The sequence below is a fragment of the Notamacropus eugenii genome, chromosome 2 (genome assembly GCF_028372415.1).
Source record: "Notamacropus eugenii isolate mMacEug1 chromosome 2, mMacEug1.pri_v2, whole genome shotgun sequence".
NCBI classification, from domain to species: Eukaryota; Metazoa; Chordata; class Mammalia; order Diprotodontia; family Macropodidae; genus Notamacropus; species Notamacropus eugenii.
The window spans coordinates 346,859,211-346,878,082 of NC_092873.1; the positions used below are offsets into that span (position 1 = coordinate 346,859,211).

General features: G+C 40.6%; 1 protein-coding gene across 3 annotated transcripts in view; it reads right to left on the minus strand.

Moving 5' to 3' along the window:
* The window catches only part of MAPT (microtubule associated protein tau), a 164,339-nt gene that overhangs the window by 40,564 nt on the left and 104,903 nt on the right, over positions 1-18,872 (minus strand). For 2 of the 3 annotated variants that reach the window (XM_072645931.1, XM_072645932.1), the window contains exons 6-9: positions 16,849-16,937; positions 15,903-16,332; positions 11,211-11,254; positions 1,846-1,975 (exon numbers count right to left, since the gene is read on the minus strand). In XM_072645931.1, coding sequence (XP_072502032.1) covers positions 1,846-1,975; positions 11,211-11,254; positions 15,903-16,332; positions 16,849-16,937 — 693 coding nt within the window. Of the gene's footprint in view, positions 1-1,845; positions 1,976-4,980; positions 5,182-11,210; positions 11,255-15,902; positions 16,938-18,872 lie in introns of all 3 variants that reach the window. The other variant, XM_072645933.1, reaches the window with a different exon arrangement.

Sequence of the window (18,872 nt, forward strand, 5' to 3'; positions counted from 1 at the left end):
CTCTGATGAGAGGGGAAGTAGAAAGGAAAGGGGTCATTACTCTCTGTGCAAGGTTAGGTCACTGCCACCAGACCCTGTGGCACCTCAAGTCCACCTTCCTTTGTATAATAGTTGTATTCATCAAAAGTCAAGGAGCACTGACCTTTGGTTAACTACAGTGATGATCCCGTTGGCACACACAATTGTCTTAGAGACCATTCATGCTCAGTTCTGTCATTCTTCAGTTTCCCTCTTTACTAGTCTAGTGCTAATTCTCTACCAATTAGTTAATAATCTACAAACTAAGAACATGCAGAGTTACACTTTGTGTGTGGGGGGGGGCGGGGGGGGGGGGGTGTTGAATTGGAACAGCTCATTTAAAGGGCCCTAGGCGATGAATTCCTTTGTACAGTGAAAACTGGCACCTAATTTTTTCAAATTGTTGTTCTGTTTTAAAGATTGGACTTTCATCTATGCTGCGTTTTCATAAAATCAGGACACACCTGCAATCCAGCCCAGCAGCATGATGAGTCAGGCATGCCCTTGTTCTCCAATAGAAGAGGACACTACCTGAGGAGTCCTGACCCAGGGGGGTCTCTACCCTAAGCTGGGAATGATGACCTTTTGGCCAGAGTTCTGCCCAGCAGTGCAGGGGGAGAAAGCCTTGGCATGAGAGCCCTCCTCCAAACCACAACACAGGCACAAGCCATCCAGATCAGTCTGATGAGGACCCACATTCTGTGCGTGGTCTCACCACACAAACCCTGCCTTAATTAAAAGGGAGGCATCATGCTACAGTCAGAAAAAGTAGAGGGGCTGGCATCAGAGGAGCCGGGTTCGGATCTGCCCATGTCACCTCCACCCCACTGCCCCCCCTCCAGCTAATTAACCTCCACTTATTATCTCCAGGATCAAATATAAAAACCTCCGTTTGGCATTTTTCAAGCCCTTCACAGATGGTCCTTTCCTCCCTTTCCAGTCTTTTAATACTTTATTCCCCCTTGTGCATTCTACAATTCAGTGACATTGGCTGGCCTCCATCTCTAAACTCTGTCTTTTCACTGGCTGTCCCTCAGTTCTGTTTTAAAATTGGAGAATGATCTTTTTTCCCTTTGACCTTTCATTTTATACCTCTCATGCTCTTAACTTTGTTTTGGCATTATAGTGATTGTTTATTTTTGGGACTGGATCTGTGATTTCATGGTTGACAGGAGCTTCTGGTGTGGAAATTTCCTTCAGCAATTAATGCAGATGTGTAACCGGTCTGTGACTTGTGTTTTTGTAGACTTGCTTTCGATACTGATAGGTTCAGCAACTTGCTGGTATTTGTCACAGGCAGGAATCAAACCCAGTTCTATCCACTATGCTATATTCTCTCTTAATTGAACATTTATGATAGATCTATATGTATAATACTAGGCCCACTGTTAGACTGTAAGTTCCATGTCTTAACCTAGCATAGTGCTCCAAAAATAACCTTTACTTAGTAAACAGCTGTTGAATGAATGAGTGCTTGTACAAAAACTGCCACTCTGAGGAGACTGTTTGGCTTTCATCTGTGCGCACCTGTAAGAGGTTATATAAACTCTACCAGTCAGTCAAACTGTCTATAAGCCTTGCTGCTCTGTTCTGCTCAGTCATGGGTAACTACCTGTCACTCTGACCCCAAAGAGAATCTCTCTTCTCTAAACTGAGCATGCTAACAACAAGAAGTCACCCAAGGTCTGTCCCAGAGAATGGGCCTGAGGGTCATTCAGAGGGGCAGAAGATTGGCTGCTCTCTACCATATTGTCCCAAGAAGCTGGCCTCGTATCCACTGAGACCCTTGGTGCATCTACGGCTCAATGCTAGGGCATTTTTTCCTACCAGCACTCGGAGGTGTCTTTGGGGCTGAAGTTTTCGCTGGAATTCTGGTAGCATTGGAAGATCCTTTCTGACCAGAAGGTGCCCCTGCCCTGGGAGTGGCCATTTTTATTCCGCTTTTAGTCTCCGCCCCCTGTGAACCAAATCAGAATGGAAAGGTTATTGCATACAAACATCTCTGAAATCCAGCAGAATTTCCTCTTGTTTTACTTCTCTACAAACCTCTACGTCAAACTTTCAATTTGCAGTTCTATGCTTTCTCAAATCAAATCCAAATTTGGGGGTCATCCATGACGAAGATGAAACCAATGATGCTTTGGTTTTCACTTGGCCCCTACAGCTAACAATTCTTATTCAAGTGTCAAACATGCAAAGTCCCACATGTGAGTTAACATCATCACTACTGATCTTGACCAAGCCTGCGAAGTTTGTCAAGCCACGCTCTGAAATTTCCCCATGGCGACTGTTATTCTGGTTAGTAACAAGAAGCCTTATAATCAATCTTCCATAAACGGTTACCTAAAATAATTTTACCTCATATCAATTTCACTGGGCTAGAAAAATCAACCAGCTTATGTCCTTTTAGGAGAAGATTGGGTTCAAGGGAATACTTCCATTCTAAATCAAACAGCTAATGATCTCATCAGTTTCAACATATCCATCACTATTTGCTGAATTCTGCTCCTATCCTAACTTATCAGGTTCTTTAAACTACCTTTTTTGATATGTTGAGAGTCTTTTATGAATACAGCAATTATTAAGCAAGTAAACAAATGAAAAGGTTGCATGTGAAAGTGGTAACCTCTATCGAGTCTACTAATTTTCTAATGATTAAGCCATAACAAACAAGCAAAAAGTAAATAACATTGATGAAGGATGACGGGATGGCTTTAGAATGAATGGATTATGCAGGATGTATATCTTACATAAAAGACTGAGACTCAAAAGGATCGATAACTCAACAGGATTCAACCACTATGCCAAAACAATAAAAAATGATGATACTGTTTATATAAATATAAAATTTACAGATTTAGTGCCATGCCAATGAAACTACAACAGGTTTGCTTTATAGAAGTAGACTAAAAGAAAAAATTATCTGGAGGCACAAGAAATTTCAAGGGAAATTTAAAAAAGCAGAGGTAGAAGGGAATGTAGCCTTACTATATCTCAAATTATGCTATAAAGTAATAATCAAGACTACTTAGTACAGTGATTTTAAAAAATAGGAAAAATTAGGTGAAGATTAGGTGAAGACTCAGAATAAAACATAGCAGCCAGTGTTCATATTGAAAGATACCAAATAATGGGATAAGGGTTCTCTGACAAAAAACTATTGGGAAAACTAAAAAGCAGTTTGGAAGAAATTAAGTTTAGACCAACATTTTATCCTATATATGTATAATATTCCAAATGCACATAAATATAAAAGGTCACATCACAAGAGATAGAGGTGATTTGGGGAGATAAAAAGGATAATTTTAATTAAATAAAACTAAACAGCTTTTTAAGAATCTTGATTTTATTGACATCTTTTTAAAAAGTATAACCTTTATTTTTGACTATATCCTACCAATCTCATCCAGTAAGCTATTGCTTATAATAATGATTAAAAAGAGAAAAAAAGTAGTTAAGAAAAATTGACCTTTAACATATGAACCATGTCTGACAGTATAAGCAATATTTCAAACCCTCACCCCTGCAAAGAAGAGCTAAGCTTGATTAGCATAACTATGCAGAATTTAGTTTAATTTGTTTGTTGACTGTTATTTACTTTGTGGTATTCCTGTATATACTGTTTTTCTGGTTTTGTTTACTTCACTCTGCATCAGTTCATATGTCTTCCTATGCTTCTCCTAAGTTTTTATATTATTTCTTCTGGTACAGTAATATTTCAATCTATACATGTATTATGATTTTTTTCAGACTATCCCTAATCAATGAGCATTTGACTTGTTTCCAGTTATTTGCTACCACAAAAAAGTGCTGCATTTTTGGACAGTAAGATCAATATTTTGGTGTATTGGGGACCTTTCTTTCTATATCTGACCTTCTTGGGATATATGCCTAGCAGTGAGATCTCTGCATCACTATGAGTCACTTTTAGAGCACAGTTTAAATTGCTTTTCAGAAAGTCTGGACTAATTCATAGCCCCAACATTAGTATAGTAATCATTTTGCCTTTCTTCAAACCCTCCAACACTGATTAATCCCATCTTTTATCATCTTTGCCAATTTGCTAAACATGAAGCAAAACCTCAACATTACTTTGACTTGAATTTCTCTTTTAATATTAGTGATTTGGAACAATCTTTCATGTAATTTTTCATGGCTTACCATTCTTTTAAATACTGTTTTTCAAATTCTTTGATTACTTATCCACTTAAGAATGGTTTTGGTCTTATGAATTCCTAATAGATCTTGGATATCAGACCTTAATCAGAGACATTTCATATATAAATTTTCTCCCAATTAACCACTTTCCCCTCATTTATTTTGTTATACTAACCTCATTTATTTTGTTCTTACAAAAGCTTTTCAATTTCATGTAAACTTTATTTTATTTTTTTCATGACTGCTTCTATGCCCTGTTTTTTAGTTAAGAATTCTCCCTCCTAGCCATAGTTGTGAAATACATCTGTATTTGGTCCTCTTAAAATTATTTATGGTAGGACCTTTAACATTCAGATCATGTATCCATTTTAAGTTCACTGTAGTATATGGTATAATATGTTGGTCTAAACCTAATTTCTGCCTATTTTTCAGTTTTCGTAGTAATTGTCAGGTTTTCTCCAAGTAATTTATGTTCATGGTTTTAATCAAACACTGCATTATTCAGTTCACTTTTTCCCCTGATTCTTCCTTATCTACAAAATGACAAAAACTCAATAAAAATAAAATAAAGGCCCCAATTAATGTTAAACACTAACTTCAAGACTCCTTTAATATAACTTGCTCTTCTCCTTTAACTTACTCAGAGTTGGGACTTTGGTTCAGGTCAGGTTAATCTTACTGCACAGGACAAGTGACAGAGACACACTCCATTAGTTTTCTAAGGATCAGAGTGCAATTGTTGATGAATGAGCCAAACCACACCCACCAGCATAGCTTGACCCTATGCAAAGCCAGGCTCCTTACCTTGGATTTCATTGCTTTTGCTCCAGAACTGCCAGTATGGGATGTGACAGAAGAGACGTGTTTAGGAGAGGAACCTGGTACTGAGGACACAGCTGGGCTGGAGGGTGTGATCGAAGGGTCTGAGCTAACAGGAGAGGGTCTTTTAGGGCTAATGGTAGGTCTAGCTTTCAGGAAGGTTTGAGCAGAGGAAGGTGTGGATGTCTTAAATGTGAACATAAAATAAAATCAGAACCAAAATCAGCACATAAAAAGAAAGCAAACCAAAATGAGGGTTGGAGATTGTCAAAGGGGTGTGGTCTGGCTCAGAACAATCATCGGGACACTCGGTTTGGGTTTTGTTCAGAGAGGTTCATGATAGAGATGGAGAATGAAGGAATCTTGAGTGTATCTGGTGACTCACACAGCTCCACAATGCTACTGGATTCTCCCCACATATCTCTATGTCTACTGAAAGCATGTCTAGACAGTCTATGTCTAGTGACATGCATGCTTGCTAACTTTATGCCCTCTGCCATGATAGAGATGGACTTACAGCAGCAGTGGTACACACAGGAAAGAATGCTGGGCTCGGGCCAGGAGACCTGAGTTCTGATCCTGGCTCTGCCATTAATTTGCTGTGTGACCTTAGGCAAGAGATTCTGCCTCAGTTTTCCCATATGTAAAATGAGGGGGTTGAACCAAACAATCCCTGGAGTTTCTTCCAGCTGAGACATTTTACAGATAAATATGATTGTTAAGATACTTGTACATTATGCATGCATAGGCTTCCATGTTTTCAAAGCCAGAGCAGTGCTATGAACCTTTAAGTCTTTATTTTCTCTAACAACCTATTTAAGTGCATAATAGACACATACACATACATGCACACATCTAAAATTCAAGTTATGACTAATTTCAAAATCAACTATCTAATCTTAACATTATCCAAATAGTCTTGTTAATGTTAAACCTTAGAAGAAAAAAACATAAATTTACATCACTATTACTTATGGCAAGAATCTACTAGCACTCAAAGACAATGAGCATTTCACATGAATGATTTTGGACTTGAAATCTCTTAAATCTGTTTGAGGAATGTAGGCAAGTGTCTAGATCCACGAGCAAACTTGGTGGCATAGTGGATAGAGCACCGGGCCTGGAATCAGGAAGACAAGAACTCTTCTCGGTCCTCAGCCACTAGCTGGGTGATCCTAGGCAAGTCACTTAACCCTGTTTGCCTCAGTATCCTCATCTGTAAAATGATCTGGAGAAGGAAATAGCAAACTCCTCCAGTATCTTTGCCAAGAAAACCCCAAACGGGGAGTCATGAAAAATTGGGCATGAATGAAAACAAAGCAACAGCAACAATCAAATCAGTATCTACAGCGTCAAGGCAGAGTGGTTCTCCCATGATTCCTTTCAAACCATTTCTTTAGCACCTCCTCCTAACAATCACTCCTCTGTCAAAGCCCATACCATGCTCACATCAGACTTTCCCCATCCTTGACTCCACTGCCTACCAATGCTCTCCCAAATAAAATCTTTGCAGACTTATGCACTTGGCTCACAGTCCTCTCCTCTATACTACATCCCATTTTCATCTTTGATGACCCCTGACCTCTTAGTTGTTCAACTGTATCAAATCCAGGGACCTTTATCTCTCTGTCCACTCATCATCATGTTTATACTCGGGAGCACCGACATCATTCAAAACCACTTTCACTTCTAAAATCTCATACATTGAAATGGCTCTCTGAATAGAACTTCCTAACTTCTGTTACTTCTATGAATCCTGCTCTTTACCCATATTGTACATTCTAGACTTACTAGCATTCTTTAATTTTTCCAGCCTCACAGAATACTTCTGGCTTCACTTTCCTTTCTACTAAACCTAATGGTCAGTCATTTCAATGACACTCTCACACATATTCTAGAAAACTTAGCTCCCTAAGTCCTTCCTCCCCTATCTCCCTAACCAATCCCCAACCTAGAGTAACCTCTGCTGTCTACTTTCTCCACTCCTGCTTCCACCATGGCAAGAATAGTTATACAAGTATAAAAATAAAGTCAACTGGCCCCATTGTTGATTTAACCCCAGCTGGACGCTCAGAGCGGTCCCCAAAGCAAACTTCTCTAAAGAACTTTCACTCTTACTGCCTCCACTTCTTGTCAGCTCATTCACCTTTCATTCTCTTACAAATAAAGGTAAAGCTCCTGTGGGCTCCCCTTCATCCACATTCTATACCAACTATTCTCTCAAAAGGCATTAATACCCTTCTAATAACCAATGGGCCTTTTCTCAGTTTTCATCTTCTTTGATCACCTCTATTAATCTGACACAAATCCCTCTTTCTAAAAATTCTCTCTTCCCTTGGCTTCCATAACACTGCATTCTTCAGGTGGCTCTATCTCTGTTCATTCCTCCTCTATCTGTGATGACTCCCCTTATTCCTTAACCTCTCCCCTCCTCCAACATTAAATTCGAATTTCCTTGGTGTTCCAAGACCTCTGCTGTTTCTATACCCTTTCCTTTGATGATTCTGTCAATGCCTATGATCTTCAATTTTGTACACAGACAATTTCCCAACCTATACTCCAGTGCTATGCCTCTCTGAACCTTCAGCCTTGTATTTCTAATGTTATACTGGACATCTCTACTTGGATGTCCCTCTGGAACCTAAACCTAACATGTCCAAACCAGAACATATCTTCTTCCTCAAGCCTGTTACTACTTCCAAATTCTTTATCCATTAATGGTACCACCATTCTCTATGTCATTTGGGTTAAAAATATTATTATTCAAAGGTGGAGTGGATATTAAAGATCACTGAGTCTAACACCTTCACTTTATAGATGAGGAAATTGAGGCCTAAGGATATTTCATGATTTGTAAAAGGGAGCAGAGCCAAGTTTCAAATCCAGGTCTTCTGACTACATACCAGCACTTTCCTCATGATACCACTAGAGTGTCGTCTTTGATGCCTCTTTCTCTCATCCAATTACTTGATAATCCTACTGATGTTATTTTTTGCAACACAGAAAATCATATAACCTTTAGATGCCAGAGAGCTAACAGAGAGAGAGTTTCTAGTCATCTAGGCCAACCCCTTCATCTAACAGATCAACAGGCTGAGGTCCAGATTACTGAGGGTGGTGGTGGTGGTGGTGGTGGTGATAGGGGTTGTATGTGTGTGACTTCCCCAAGGTTACACAGTTAACTAGTGGAAGAGCCAGGACTCTTCTATCTGGGCCCCCTGCCATAGCCCTAGATCTTACCCTCATTACCTCTTATGGTTAAACCACCATAATATCCTTTTGACCAGCCTCCTATCCTCTGGTTTCTCACTACTCATATATATCTTACACACTGTAGTTGGATTAATCTTTCTAAGCTGATCCTGATCATGCTGTAGTTTTGCTCAAAAAGTTCTATCAAACTGCTTATCAAATAAAGTTCCAACTCCTTATCCTGGCAATTAAGAGCCTCCATCATATGGTCTCAGCCCAAACTTTCTAGTCTTATCTTCCACTATCACCCTTTCACAAGCCCTCTGCTCCAGTCAAACTAGACTGTTCGTCATTCCCACTGATTTTTATTTTTAAATTTAAATATAAAATTTTATTTAAATTTAAATATAAAATATTAAATATAAAAGCACATTGTTGGCTCCCTGTTGTTTTTCAGATTTTAACCCTTCCTTTGTTGAGTCATTTTTTTCAGTCATGTCCAACTCTTTATGACCCCATTTGGGGTTTTCTTGGCAGAGATACTGGAGTGGTTTGCCATTTCCTTGCCCAGCTCATTTGACAGATGAGGAGAATAAGACAAACAAGGGTTACATGACTTGCCCAGGGTCTCACAGCTAGCAAGTGTCTGAGGCTAGATTTGAACTCAGAAAGATGAGTCTTCCTGACTCCAGGCTTAGCACTCTTAGTCCCTCATAAAGGCTGTATCTGTTAGGCTTGTGTTTTCCTCCACTTTTAAATTTTTATCTCCCTCCTCTTTTAAGTTAATATTCTGTTCCTGTGATTAGACTAGCTTTTACTTCATTGAAGCCAGTGTATCTCACAGGTCTCTTATGTGCCTGGCCTACCCTGATTTCTCTGAATTTATTCACGTTATTTATCTTCTTTCCTTTGAATACATTGTCTTGTCTCTCTCCTTCTGTCTCTGTCCCTCTCTTCATCGAGGACGTAGCACTGGAGTCTTGAATTAGAATCAAAATTTTTGAAGGATGAACAGGAACTGCATTCTCAGAGGGAGGGACAGCCTACGTAAATGTCAATGCACAGAGGCATGAAATGGCATAATGAGTCTGGGAAATGGCTCAGTCTTGTTTGGTTGAAATACCACTTGCATGAAGGGGAATAATGAGAAACAAAGCTTAAAGGTTGGAGTCAGATTGTTGAAAGCCTTAATGCTAGGCTGATGGTTTTTTCTTTCATCGGCAGGGAACAGGGAGCCATTGAAGGTTTTTGACATGGTCAGACTTAAGTCGCAATAACATTATTTTGGCAGCTGTGTAAGGGATGGTTTGGAGAGGGAAAGAGATTGGAAGTATGGAGGATCAATGAGGAGATTATTAATGTTCCTGGTGACAGGTGATGGGTGTTATAGACTGGGTTGGGTCATAATGAGTCCTGTTTTGGATTATACTGAGTTAGAGATAGTTCTGCACAAATGCCCTCTCTTCCATGAAGACTTCCTTCAGCTCCCCTGGATCAAAGTGTTATCTCCCCCTTCTGAAAAGACTATAGTACTTAATTTGTACCTCTTATTTCACTTTTGCATTCTGCCTTCTATTATGTTGTGTATTCAACCATATGACTCATCAGAATGTCTCATCCTACTGTCAACTCATTGAGAACAGGGATCTCATCTTATTATTCGTTGTAGGTTACTTAATATCATAGCCGGTTGAATAAATGAATGAACTGAATGGAAAAATATTGCTTTGAAATACTGAATCTATATTTTTTCAAATCCCTAAAACCCCAAAGGGAGACAGAATCACAGCATTGCCACTAACTACCTGATATGATATCAGGTGAGTCATTTCTCTCTGGGTCTTAGTTTCCTAGTCTGAAAAATAAGGATATTGGACTAGATGACCCCTAACACCCCTTTTTGTTTTCACTCCTATGATTTTATCTTTGTGAGGCCTAGAGGATGCAAAAATATTTTTAGCAGGTCACTCCCTCACTCAAGAAACTTCAGGTGATCCCTAATGCTACTGGAATAAATTTCATCTCCTTAGCTTGGCATTCATAGTCTTCTCATCAATTTTTTTTTAACCTCATACACTTTCCCAATCTAATCCTTTTATCTGCCCCAATCTAGGGTTTTTGGTATAGCCAAAACAATCTGTTTTTTGACCTGGGCACATTTTGCTCTCCCACAATTCCATGTTTTTACTCATGCTGTCCTTCCCTGGGATGACTTTCTTTCACTTTCCCATCAATTCATATCCACTATTCCTCTAGGTCTGGCACATGGCCTGTCTCCTCCAAGAGGCCTTCCTTGATTAACCCCACTTAGTCAGTGGTATTTCTTCCCCATCTCTGCTTCTGTATCACTTCAGTGCTCTGTAGTTCACTGTTACCTTGTACTGATATGTACCCACGACAGCGTTTGCTGGGTCTTAGCTACTTGGCATGACATGCAACATGTGTGAAATTAGAACATACTAGAGAATTCTGAATAAGTTTTTGTTTCCTAAGACCCCCCCCCCCCCACTTGCTCAAACAAGCAATTAAACCACATGTAGAACACAATTCACATGTTTGCTGACTGTCTTTCACTGCTGCAAACCTTTTGCTGGGATGCTGGGATAGGTGTTTTTCAAGTATCTGGAATAGATGATAGTGGAAAAAACCCTGCTTTGGAATAGATAACAGTGGAAAGAATCCCAGACCTTAAACCTTCCCTTTGCCACTGACTAGCTCTGTGACCTTAGTCACAATTTTCTAAGATCTTATCTGTAAAATGGGGATAATAGTACTTATACCACCTACCTCACAGGGCTGTGAGAGTCAAACAGGAGGGTATATCTAAGGTACTGTATAAACACCAGTGATTTATTAATTATTTTATCTTAACAACATAAGCAACAACAATAACAGTTCAGATTGAATTACTGATCGGCCCAACATATACTTGAATTTTTTTACTCAAAGGTTTATGTTTTAAGTAGTTTTAGGATCAGCTGGATTCACATTCCAAATTTTCACATATGTATCAGTCAGCTTACCTTGGCTTTTTTCTCATCACTTCCAGTTGCACTGCCTTTACGAGCTGAGGAAATATAAAATAAGGTTGAAAGTGAGGCCCAAGTTCAAGGTTGTACAGCCTGTGTCCTTGGGCCCATAAAAAGAATGCTCAGGACACTAAATTGCATTCTGCCTGGGTCAGCGGTACATGCTTCATCCAGGTGGCACTGGACAGTGTTTGTGAGAAACCTATTGGATTTGTTTGGTAGGGGAAGGAATAGGATGGCCAAATGCCGGGACCATGCAGGAGTAGGATTGTTACCACTGGCGTGGTCTTTAGGCACCTAATGGGACAGTTCATATGGGACTGAATAACATCTAATATACTTTTAACAATTAAGTGAAGGTATAGCAATGTGAACCTAGAAAATCAACACAGTGAACAAAGAAACTTCAGTCATGAAAGGTCACTCACCCAAGGTCCCCCCAGACAAATCACTTCCATTCACTCTCTCTCTCCCCCTTAACTCTCCCATCACAAATAAAAAATTCTGTGTAGTACCATTCTTGACTAGAAGGAAAGCTCCTTGAGGTAAGGACTGCTTCATTTTCATGCTATGCAATCCCAGCCTCCTGGGCTGCCCACTGAGAGATAAAAATGATACTTAGAGCTAACATTTACAGAGTGCTTATTATGTGCCAGGCCCTGTGCAAAGGACTTTACAATTATCACCTTACTTGATCCTCACAACAACCCTGGAAGGTAGGTGCTATTATTATTCCTGTTTTACAGATGAGAAAATTGAGGCAGATGGAGATGTAAGTGACTTGCCCAGGGTCACACAGCTAGGGAAAGTCTGACATGGGATCTGAACTCAGGTCTTTCTGACTCTAGGAATGGTGCTCTATCCAATGCACCACCTAAGTCGAGAGTAGATCATTGCGTCAGAGTTCACCACTTTGGTGACATGTTTTTGAGCTTGGCTTTGGGGATTTTGAGGAAGTGGGAATCCAGGCATTTGTATTCCATTTTGAAGGCCATATATAACAGGATGTCCAATGGACAAGAATGAGCTGTGACTGATTTCTAGATGCCAGCTCTCCTGCCCTCTTTTTTCCTTGTAGCATATATAATGAGGGTATACCCCATGAGTGGTAAGTAAAGGGGTATTCCACATATAAAAGCTGGGATGGAACTCCCCTTGTAATAGATAATATCCCTGTGGACATAATGCAGGATGTGTGGGTGTTAAGAAAACTCTAGTACCCACATCTAATGGATGGATGGTGAAAAAATAAAATGAAGACCAAATGCAATTAGTTTAGCGTGAGAATCTGAAGAAGCAATCAGATTCTATCTTTGGACACTGACTCCATCTTGTACTACTACATGTAGTCTCCATTTCGTTGTTTTTCTGTTACTCATCCAAGAGAAACTAGATTATATAAGCCATCTATTGTTTCATACATGCAGGTGGATATAATTAATCAACATCTTTTCATTTTATAAATAGATGACCCTGAAACCTACTCGTCCCCCTCCCAACTGGACCGAAACTTACTCTTTCTCCCTCCCAACTTGGAAAGCCCTTGAACTTTCTTCTAATTAGAAATTGGATTACCTAATTTTGGAGCCATGTTTGTATCTTGGCTAATTGTTTTTGTTATAATTAATGGATTTTTTGCACTTATTTGATTTTTGGGGGGGGGGTATAAAAATCTAATTTACTCTGTATTTTGGGTCTCTGGACTAAATAGAGAGTGCACTGATCCATTCTTTTGTATGCCTGACTAATGAATCATCTATGCTCAGACTGTTTCATTTGTTATTAATTATCCATTGCAATCGGTACCTCACTTATTCTAGAATGGTTGCATAGAGTATGGTACCTAATGGAAGGTTGGTCCCTTCTGAGCTCAGTTTATCTCAAAGGATTATCTCATTGAGGTTGAGAGGATTATGAATATCTTGCATTTATCTAAGGGTATGACCACAGCATGGATCTCTTGCCAGTGGGATTTTGAAATGGGATGTTCTTCCTTTTGTGATGAAGAAGGGCTGTGTCTCCGATCTCTCAAAAAGGATAAAAATATTTTCCCAAATCTCTATTCATTGACATCATTAATCATATCAGAAAAGAATCTAGTGGCCACTTGATTTTTGCTTGTTTGCTTATAATTGGACAAAGGACATATGTGATCATGTGAAGTGGGGAGAGACATAATCTGAAGGTAAATAATATAAACAAATACTGCTCACTTCTGGCTGCAGTTGTGGGGGAGGGCAGACCTCTCTCCATCTTTCCTTCTGTCTGTGCCTGCCTTAACTCAATAGGGAGTAAACTGGGGCTGGGAGTAAGATCCCATCAGTCCTAAGAACCACTGTCCTGTGGCCATATCCCTCCAGAATCTTGGAGTAGGGTGCAGGTAAGCTGGCATCAGATGCATTGAACCTTCTTCTTGCACATGCTCTCATATGGCCAAGATGGTAGACAAACTCTTGGCTTCCTTTTCCCAGAAGCCTCTAAAGCCAAGTTCAAAAGCATGTCACCAAACCGGTGATTTTCAGGGCACTGTCTATTCTTCACTTTTGGAGCCTGTCATTTCCATGGCATGGATTCCTGACATGCCAGGGTCACGCATAGTTCTCTAGTGCCAAGTATAGTTCACGGTACATATTAACATGACTATAACCAAATTAAGGGTTGAACAGAAACAAAAAGGCATAGGAATGGCTCCTGTGTCCCTTCCAAATCTCTCTTTTCAGAAGGCAAATCAGGAAAAATAAAATTATCTATAGTATTCAGGAAGACATGAGTTCAAACCCTGCCCCAGTCACTTACTAGCTGGGTAAGTGACCCTGGGTAAGTGACTTAACTTCTACCTGCTTCAGTTTCTTCATCTTTAAAATGGAAATAATAACAGCACTTGTTTCCCAGGGCAACTGTGAAGCTAAAATGAAATCTGTAGCATCCAGTACAAACTTAAATGTTTTCTCTAAACTTGTGTTGTTTTTATTTTCATTACTGTTATTGCTGATTCCTCCAGAACTAAAATGGAATGAAATTCAAATGCCAATTCTCCCTTTATTCAACCCTACCTCAAGTCTTGAATGAAATGTTTTAATTAACTAGATTTTATATGAAAACAGTATTTTGATTCTCGTCTTCTTACCTACTTCGTGCCTTCTAAACCCACTCAGTCCTGCTGGCTGATTGTCATATGTGGAGATGAAGGTTAGAGGCACCTAATAATCAGATGTGCACGTTATCTCTGATTTGTCCCATTTCCTGGGATTCAAGGCCCTCCACAATTTGGATCTCATCTTCCTCTAGGGATTCCACTGATCTATCCTTTTGAATACCTAGCTGATAAATCATCTATGCTCTGATTTTTCATTAGTTATTAATTACCCATTACAATGGATCTAGAATGGTTACAGTCACTTCTCCAGCCTTAGTGTCTCCAAAATACTCTATAGTATATCTCCATGCCTTCTCTTGAGATACTCTTTCCTTGCAATGACCTTCTTCTCCCCCAAATTTTTCACTCAGGTCTGCCTGTCCAATCCTTGTATCTATCCTTTAGGCTCTAGCTCAGGTGGGCCAACTACACTCACTGAAGCCTTCCTTAATTTCTTCTGTCCCCAACATAAAGTAACCTCTACTTCCTCTGAACTTCCTTAGCTACCTGCTAGCTCTTTTCTCGTGTTGCACCATCCCAGTTTCTGGGTTAATTTCTATCCCTTGTTTTATCCCTTGCTCGGTTCTTTGAGAGCAGGGAATGTTTCTTTCTATATCTTTGCCCTCTTCAGAGCACAGAGCACACTGCTTTGAACACAAGTGATGCTCTCTAAAGGCTTACTGAATTACACACACTGAAGATAACGGTTGTTTAGGAACTCCATGGACTTCCCTGAGTCCTCCTGCCTTTGCTCTCTCCTTTCAGAAGCACCATCATTCCCCTTCTGTGCTGTCCTTCACTTGCAGACATTAACACTGAACTGTTGAATGTGAAGATTGTTGTCTTTGTTTCTGTGAATGGGTACTGCTGCATAGTGTCCAGGATAGGGTCTTGCACACAGCTTAACACACGTGTGGATGATGAATGTAAGATCCTATCAGATTCTGCAGGAGCCCCAACCTAAGCAGAGGGAGGCCCCTCAAGAAAAGGAGAATCCTGAATCCTCTGGAAGTCTATCTCCCTGCCATAAGATAGTGTTTTGGATCGATGTCCCAACTTTAACATGGCCACCACTTATTTCGAGGTTCCTGCCCAACTGACCGCACAAGTTCCATGAAACAATCTCTGTTAGGTGACTGACATATTTTCTTTCATTAACAAAGGCAATTAACATAAAACTAGTATTATTCCCCTCTCCTATGCCAATGTCTCCTCTGTGGAATACAGTCCACCAGTCACTGACCATCAACCTCCCCAGAGTTAGTGGAGTGTCCAGAATAAAACAACCATAAGAACAAAAACGGGAAGTAAGCGTTCACTGTTAGGTGGTGGCGCACATGCAGAGTGGCAGCAAGCATGAGACAACAGCAGGGGGTGCGTGGAGCTCCTGGGAGGGTGGAAGCAGCAGCGCCCTCTCTCTGCTCCCAGTGGATGTCCCTGGAAGTCTCTCAAGCAGCAGGTTTCAAAGGAAGGGTTGGAGTCGGCAGCCTTACCGCAGTACAAGTCACTAGGAAATGCATGAGCTTGGGAGAGTGGAGCAAGACACACACCTTTTAACTGAGGAACTCGACTGACTGGTTTCGCGGGTGGGGAACGCACAGGCTGCTTTTCTGGTGTTTTTGTATCTTCTTCCACTGAGGTACTTGGGCTCCCTGGCTCTGCACTCAATGTGTCTTCAGGGCCCAACTCTGAAAATTCTTGCTCCTTTGGGATATTAGCTTTGATCTCCACTTGCGACACACCCTCGGAGGATTCTAAACTAGAGAGTTCATCACTGCCTTCAGGTGCTACCTGGCCTACTGCAGGCAGGTCATTTTCAATCACTGGTATCTCTGGGGGAATTCTGGAGAGAAAATCATCTGGCAGAGGAATTTTGATATGATGTTCCACTGGTAAATGAGGGATTACAACAGTTTCCTTAGAAGCCACTGAGGGAAAAAATTCTTTTTGAGGTTGTAAGCTCTCTGGTCTTGGAGAAAGCTGGGAAGGGAGAGGTGAATCTTGGGGTAAGGATTCATCAATGTCACGATCTTCATCCTCCTCCCTTACCATGGCCCTTTCTTTCATAGGCAGTACCAATGAGTAATCCCCAGGACTTTTGGACTGTATAGACCCTACTGACATATCTGAGACTTGAGCCTTAGGCATTTTAATGGCATCTTGGCCAATGACCTCAGTACCATAATGTCCTGGTTCACTAAGAAAGGTTTCATGGACCTCATGGCCTTCAACCCCAACTCTGAAATTCTCATAGTATCCTGATGATTTTGAGCTTTCCAGTACAGTGGGCTTGGGAGATGTCAAACTCTGCTCAGCTCTGCCTCCATCTTTCTGCTTTAAAGCTGGGCATATCTCCTTAGTACCTTCCTCCAGGCTAGGTGCCTCTGAGTAAACTGAACTGTCTGGAGAGGCAAGGGTAACAGTCATCCCTGGCTCTTCAGGCTCTTTTTTCCTCAGAGGCATCTGTGGTTTCTGAAAAGTTTCTTCCACGCTTACCTGAGGCATTTGAGACTGAATCTCATTGGCTGAGAAATCCAGGATCTCTGACTCTTCCCTCTGACACTCTGCTGAGCCTCTGAACTCCTCTGCATTTGGAGAGGCAGTGATGGCACAATGTTAGCACAGGCATGTTGATGGTAAAACAGTCACTTCTGCATGGCTGGATGTTTACATACCATTACCTGCTGTAGCCATTGTGACTATGGAAGCTAGTATGAGTAGTATGAACGCTGCTTCCATACAATACAAGTACCTAGCAACTTGCCTATCGCACAGCATAGCAACAAATCCATGGTCATTTTTATTAACCTCTAAGCAGACCTAGACTGCTTGCTAGACATGAGCCACCTGAGTCAGGACAGCTTGTTTGAGATCCTTTTTGAATGTAGATCCATAGGATAAGATTTACCTACTGGCCTACAAACCCTATGGACTAATCGATATGTTATATAATGTGTACACTGATGTTCCAGGAGGCAGGGACCAAACTAGGCATGTGCTTAATCCAAGGTCCAGGATGCTGGACTTATACTTAATATATACCAAATACTACCATCACCAGGATAAGGCAGGGGGTCAGGGGCAGCTGATTTGGGCTCAGTTACTCATGCCACCTTCTTGATCTGTTCTCCCCACCAGCTGCGGAGATTTGGTCCTAGTGAAGAGTCTCTGCACACAGTAAAAGAGGAAATGTAAGAGTCTCTCCTACCTATATATCTAAACATATATCTCTGTCTCTATGTATAGATCTATCTCTATCTATATGAAAGCATGAGCAGGAAATGTGCAAGTGGTTCTTATCTAATTCAGCCAAGGCATCTCAACAACCCTAGACCACAGCACTCTTTTCCAGCTTTTACTTTGTGAATAGGAATGGCTAAAAGTTGAATCAAGGCTGTCTAGAGCAGAAAGAGACAAAGAAGTTTACAAATTGTGCTCCTCTGTACATTTCTAGTTCCATTGGTAAGGGATAAGGAACCTTTAGTAAATAAAGGCTGTTTGCAGATCACAAGGATGCCTCAATTTAACAAGCCTTACACTCAGGCTTGTCAAATAAGGCAAAAGACTTTCTTTATAAACAAATCCCATATCTTGGAAATGGAAGTTTAAAGGAGAAAAGCTTGATTAGGATTCCCTGATCAATTTGGGAACTCCCCAATCAACTTGATAAGAGTATAGGGTATGAATAAGTTTGTAGCATCTGAGAGACCCCCCCAGAGGCAGTGTGGATAAACCCATAGACATTAGGACAGAGAATTCCTGGTGCATTTTTCAATGACTGGAGCTGCCTCCAAGGCAAGGACTCAAGAGGATGGACTCATGAGATGAAAATGAGTATGTAGACCAGCTCAGTCCTCTCTTGAACTTTATTTCTCTTTTCTCTTATTCAGAAGACAGTCCAAGGTATGGCACAGAAGATTTTTCTGAGTGGCAGAAACCTGTATAGTCACATTCTCTTCCCCATAGAAATTAGAAATGACTGTCTTTGGGCAGAGACATGTGAAAACTGGCTGCCTATGCTTAACAGACAACAAAAAAGTCTGAAAGTGGACATTCTGAGATTAAAAGAAGACAGAAACCAGGGCTCTGGTTTCCTATAAAAGCACATGGCAGGGGTGCCCACTCACCCTGAAAGGGTAGTTGATGGATAATATTTGTGAACTTTAAACTCCTTTGTGGGAGGAAGGGTTTGATTGATTTAGGCAGCAGACTACCAAAATCTTTCTGGGCAGGAACAGTTTTAGAGGTTGTCATGTGGGTAAACACAAATTTAAGAGCTCAAGGATCAGACCTTTCACAGAGAGAAGGAGGTTTGATGATACAGCTTGCACCTTGGAAAAAGATGAGGATCGCCTGCTCTTGAATAGTCCTGTCTAAAGAGCAAAGCCAATGAATGGTTTGGACTATATAGGACCTATGGGGAGAGGAGTGCTTATTTGGCATTCCCAATGTATGTTTATTTTCTAGGGGAATCCAAACTCTTTAATATATCAGTGCATCCTCAGCCCTCCCACAGGAAG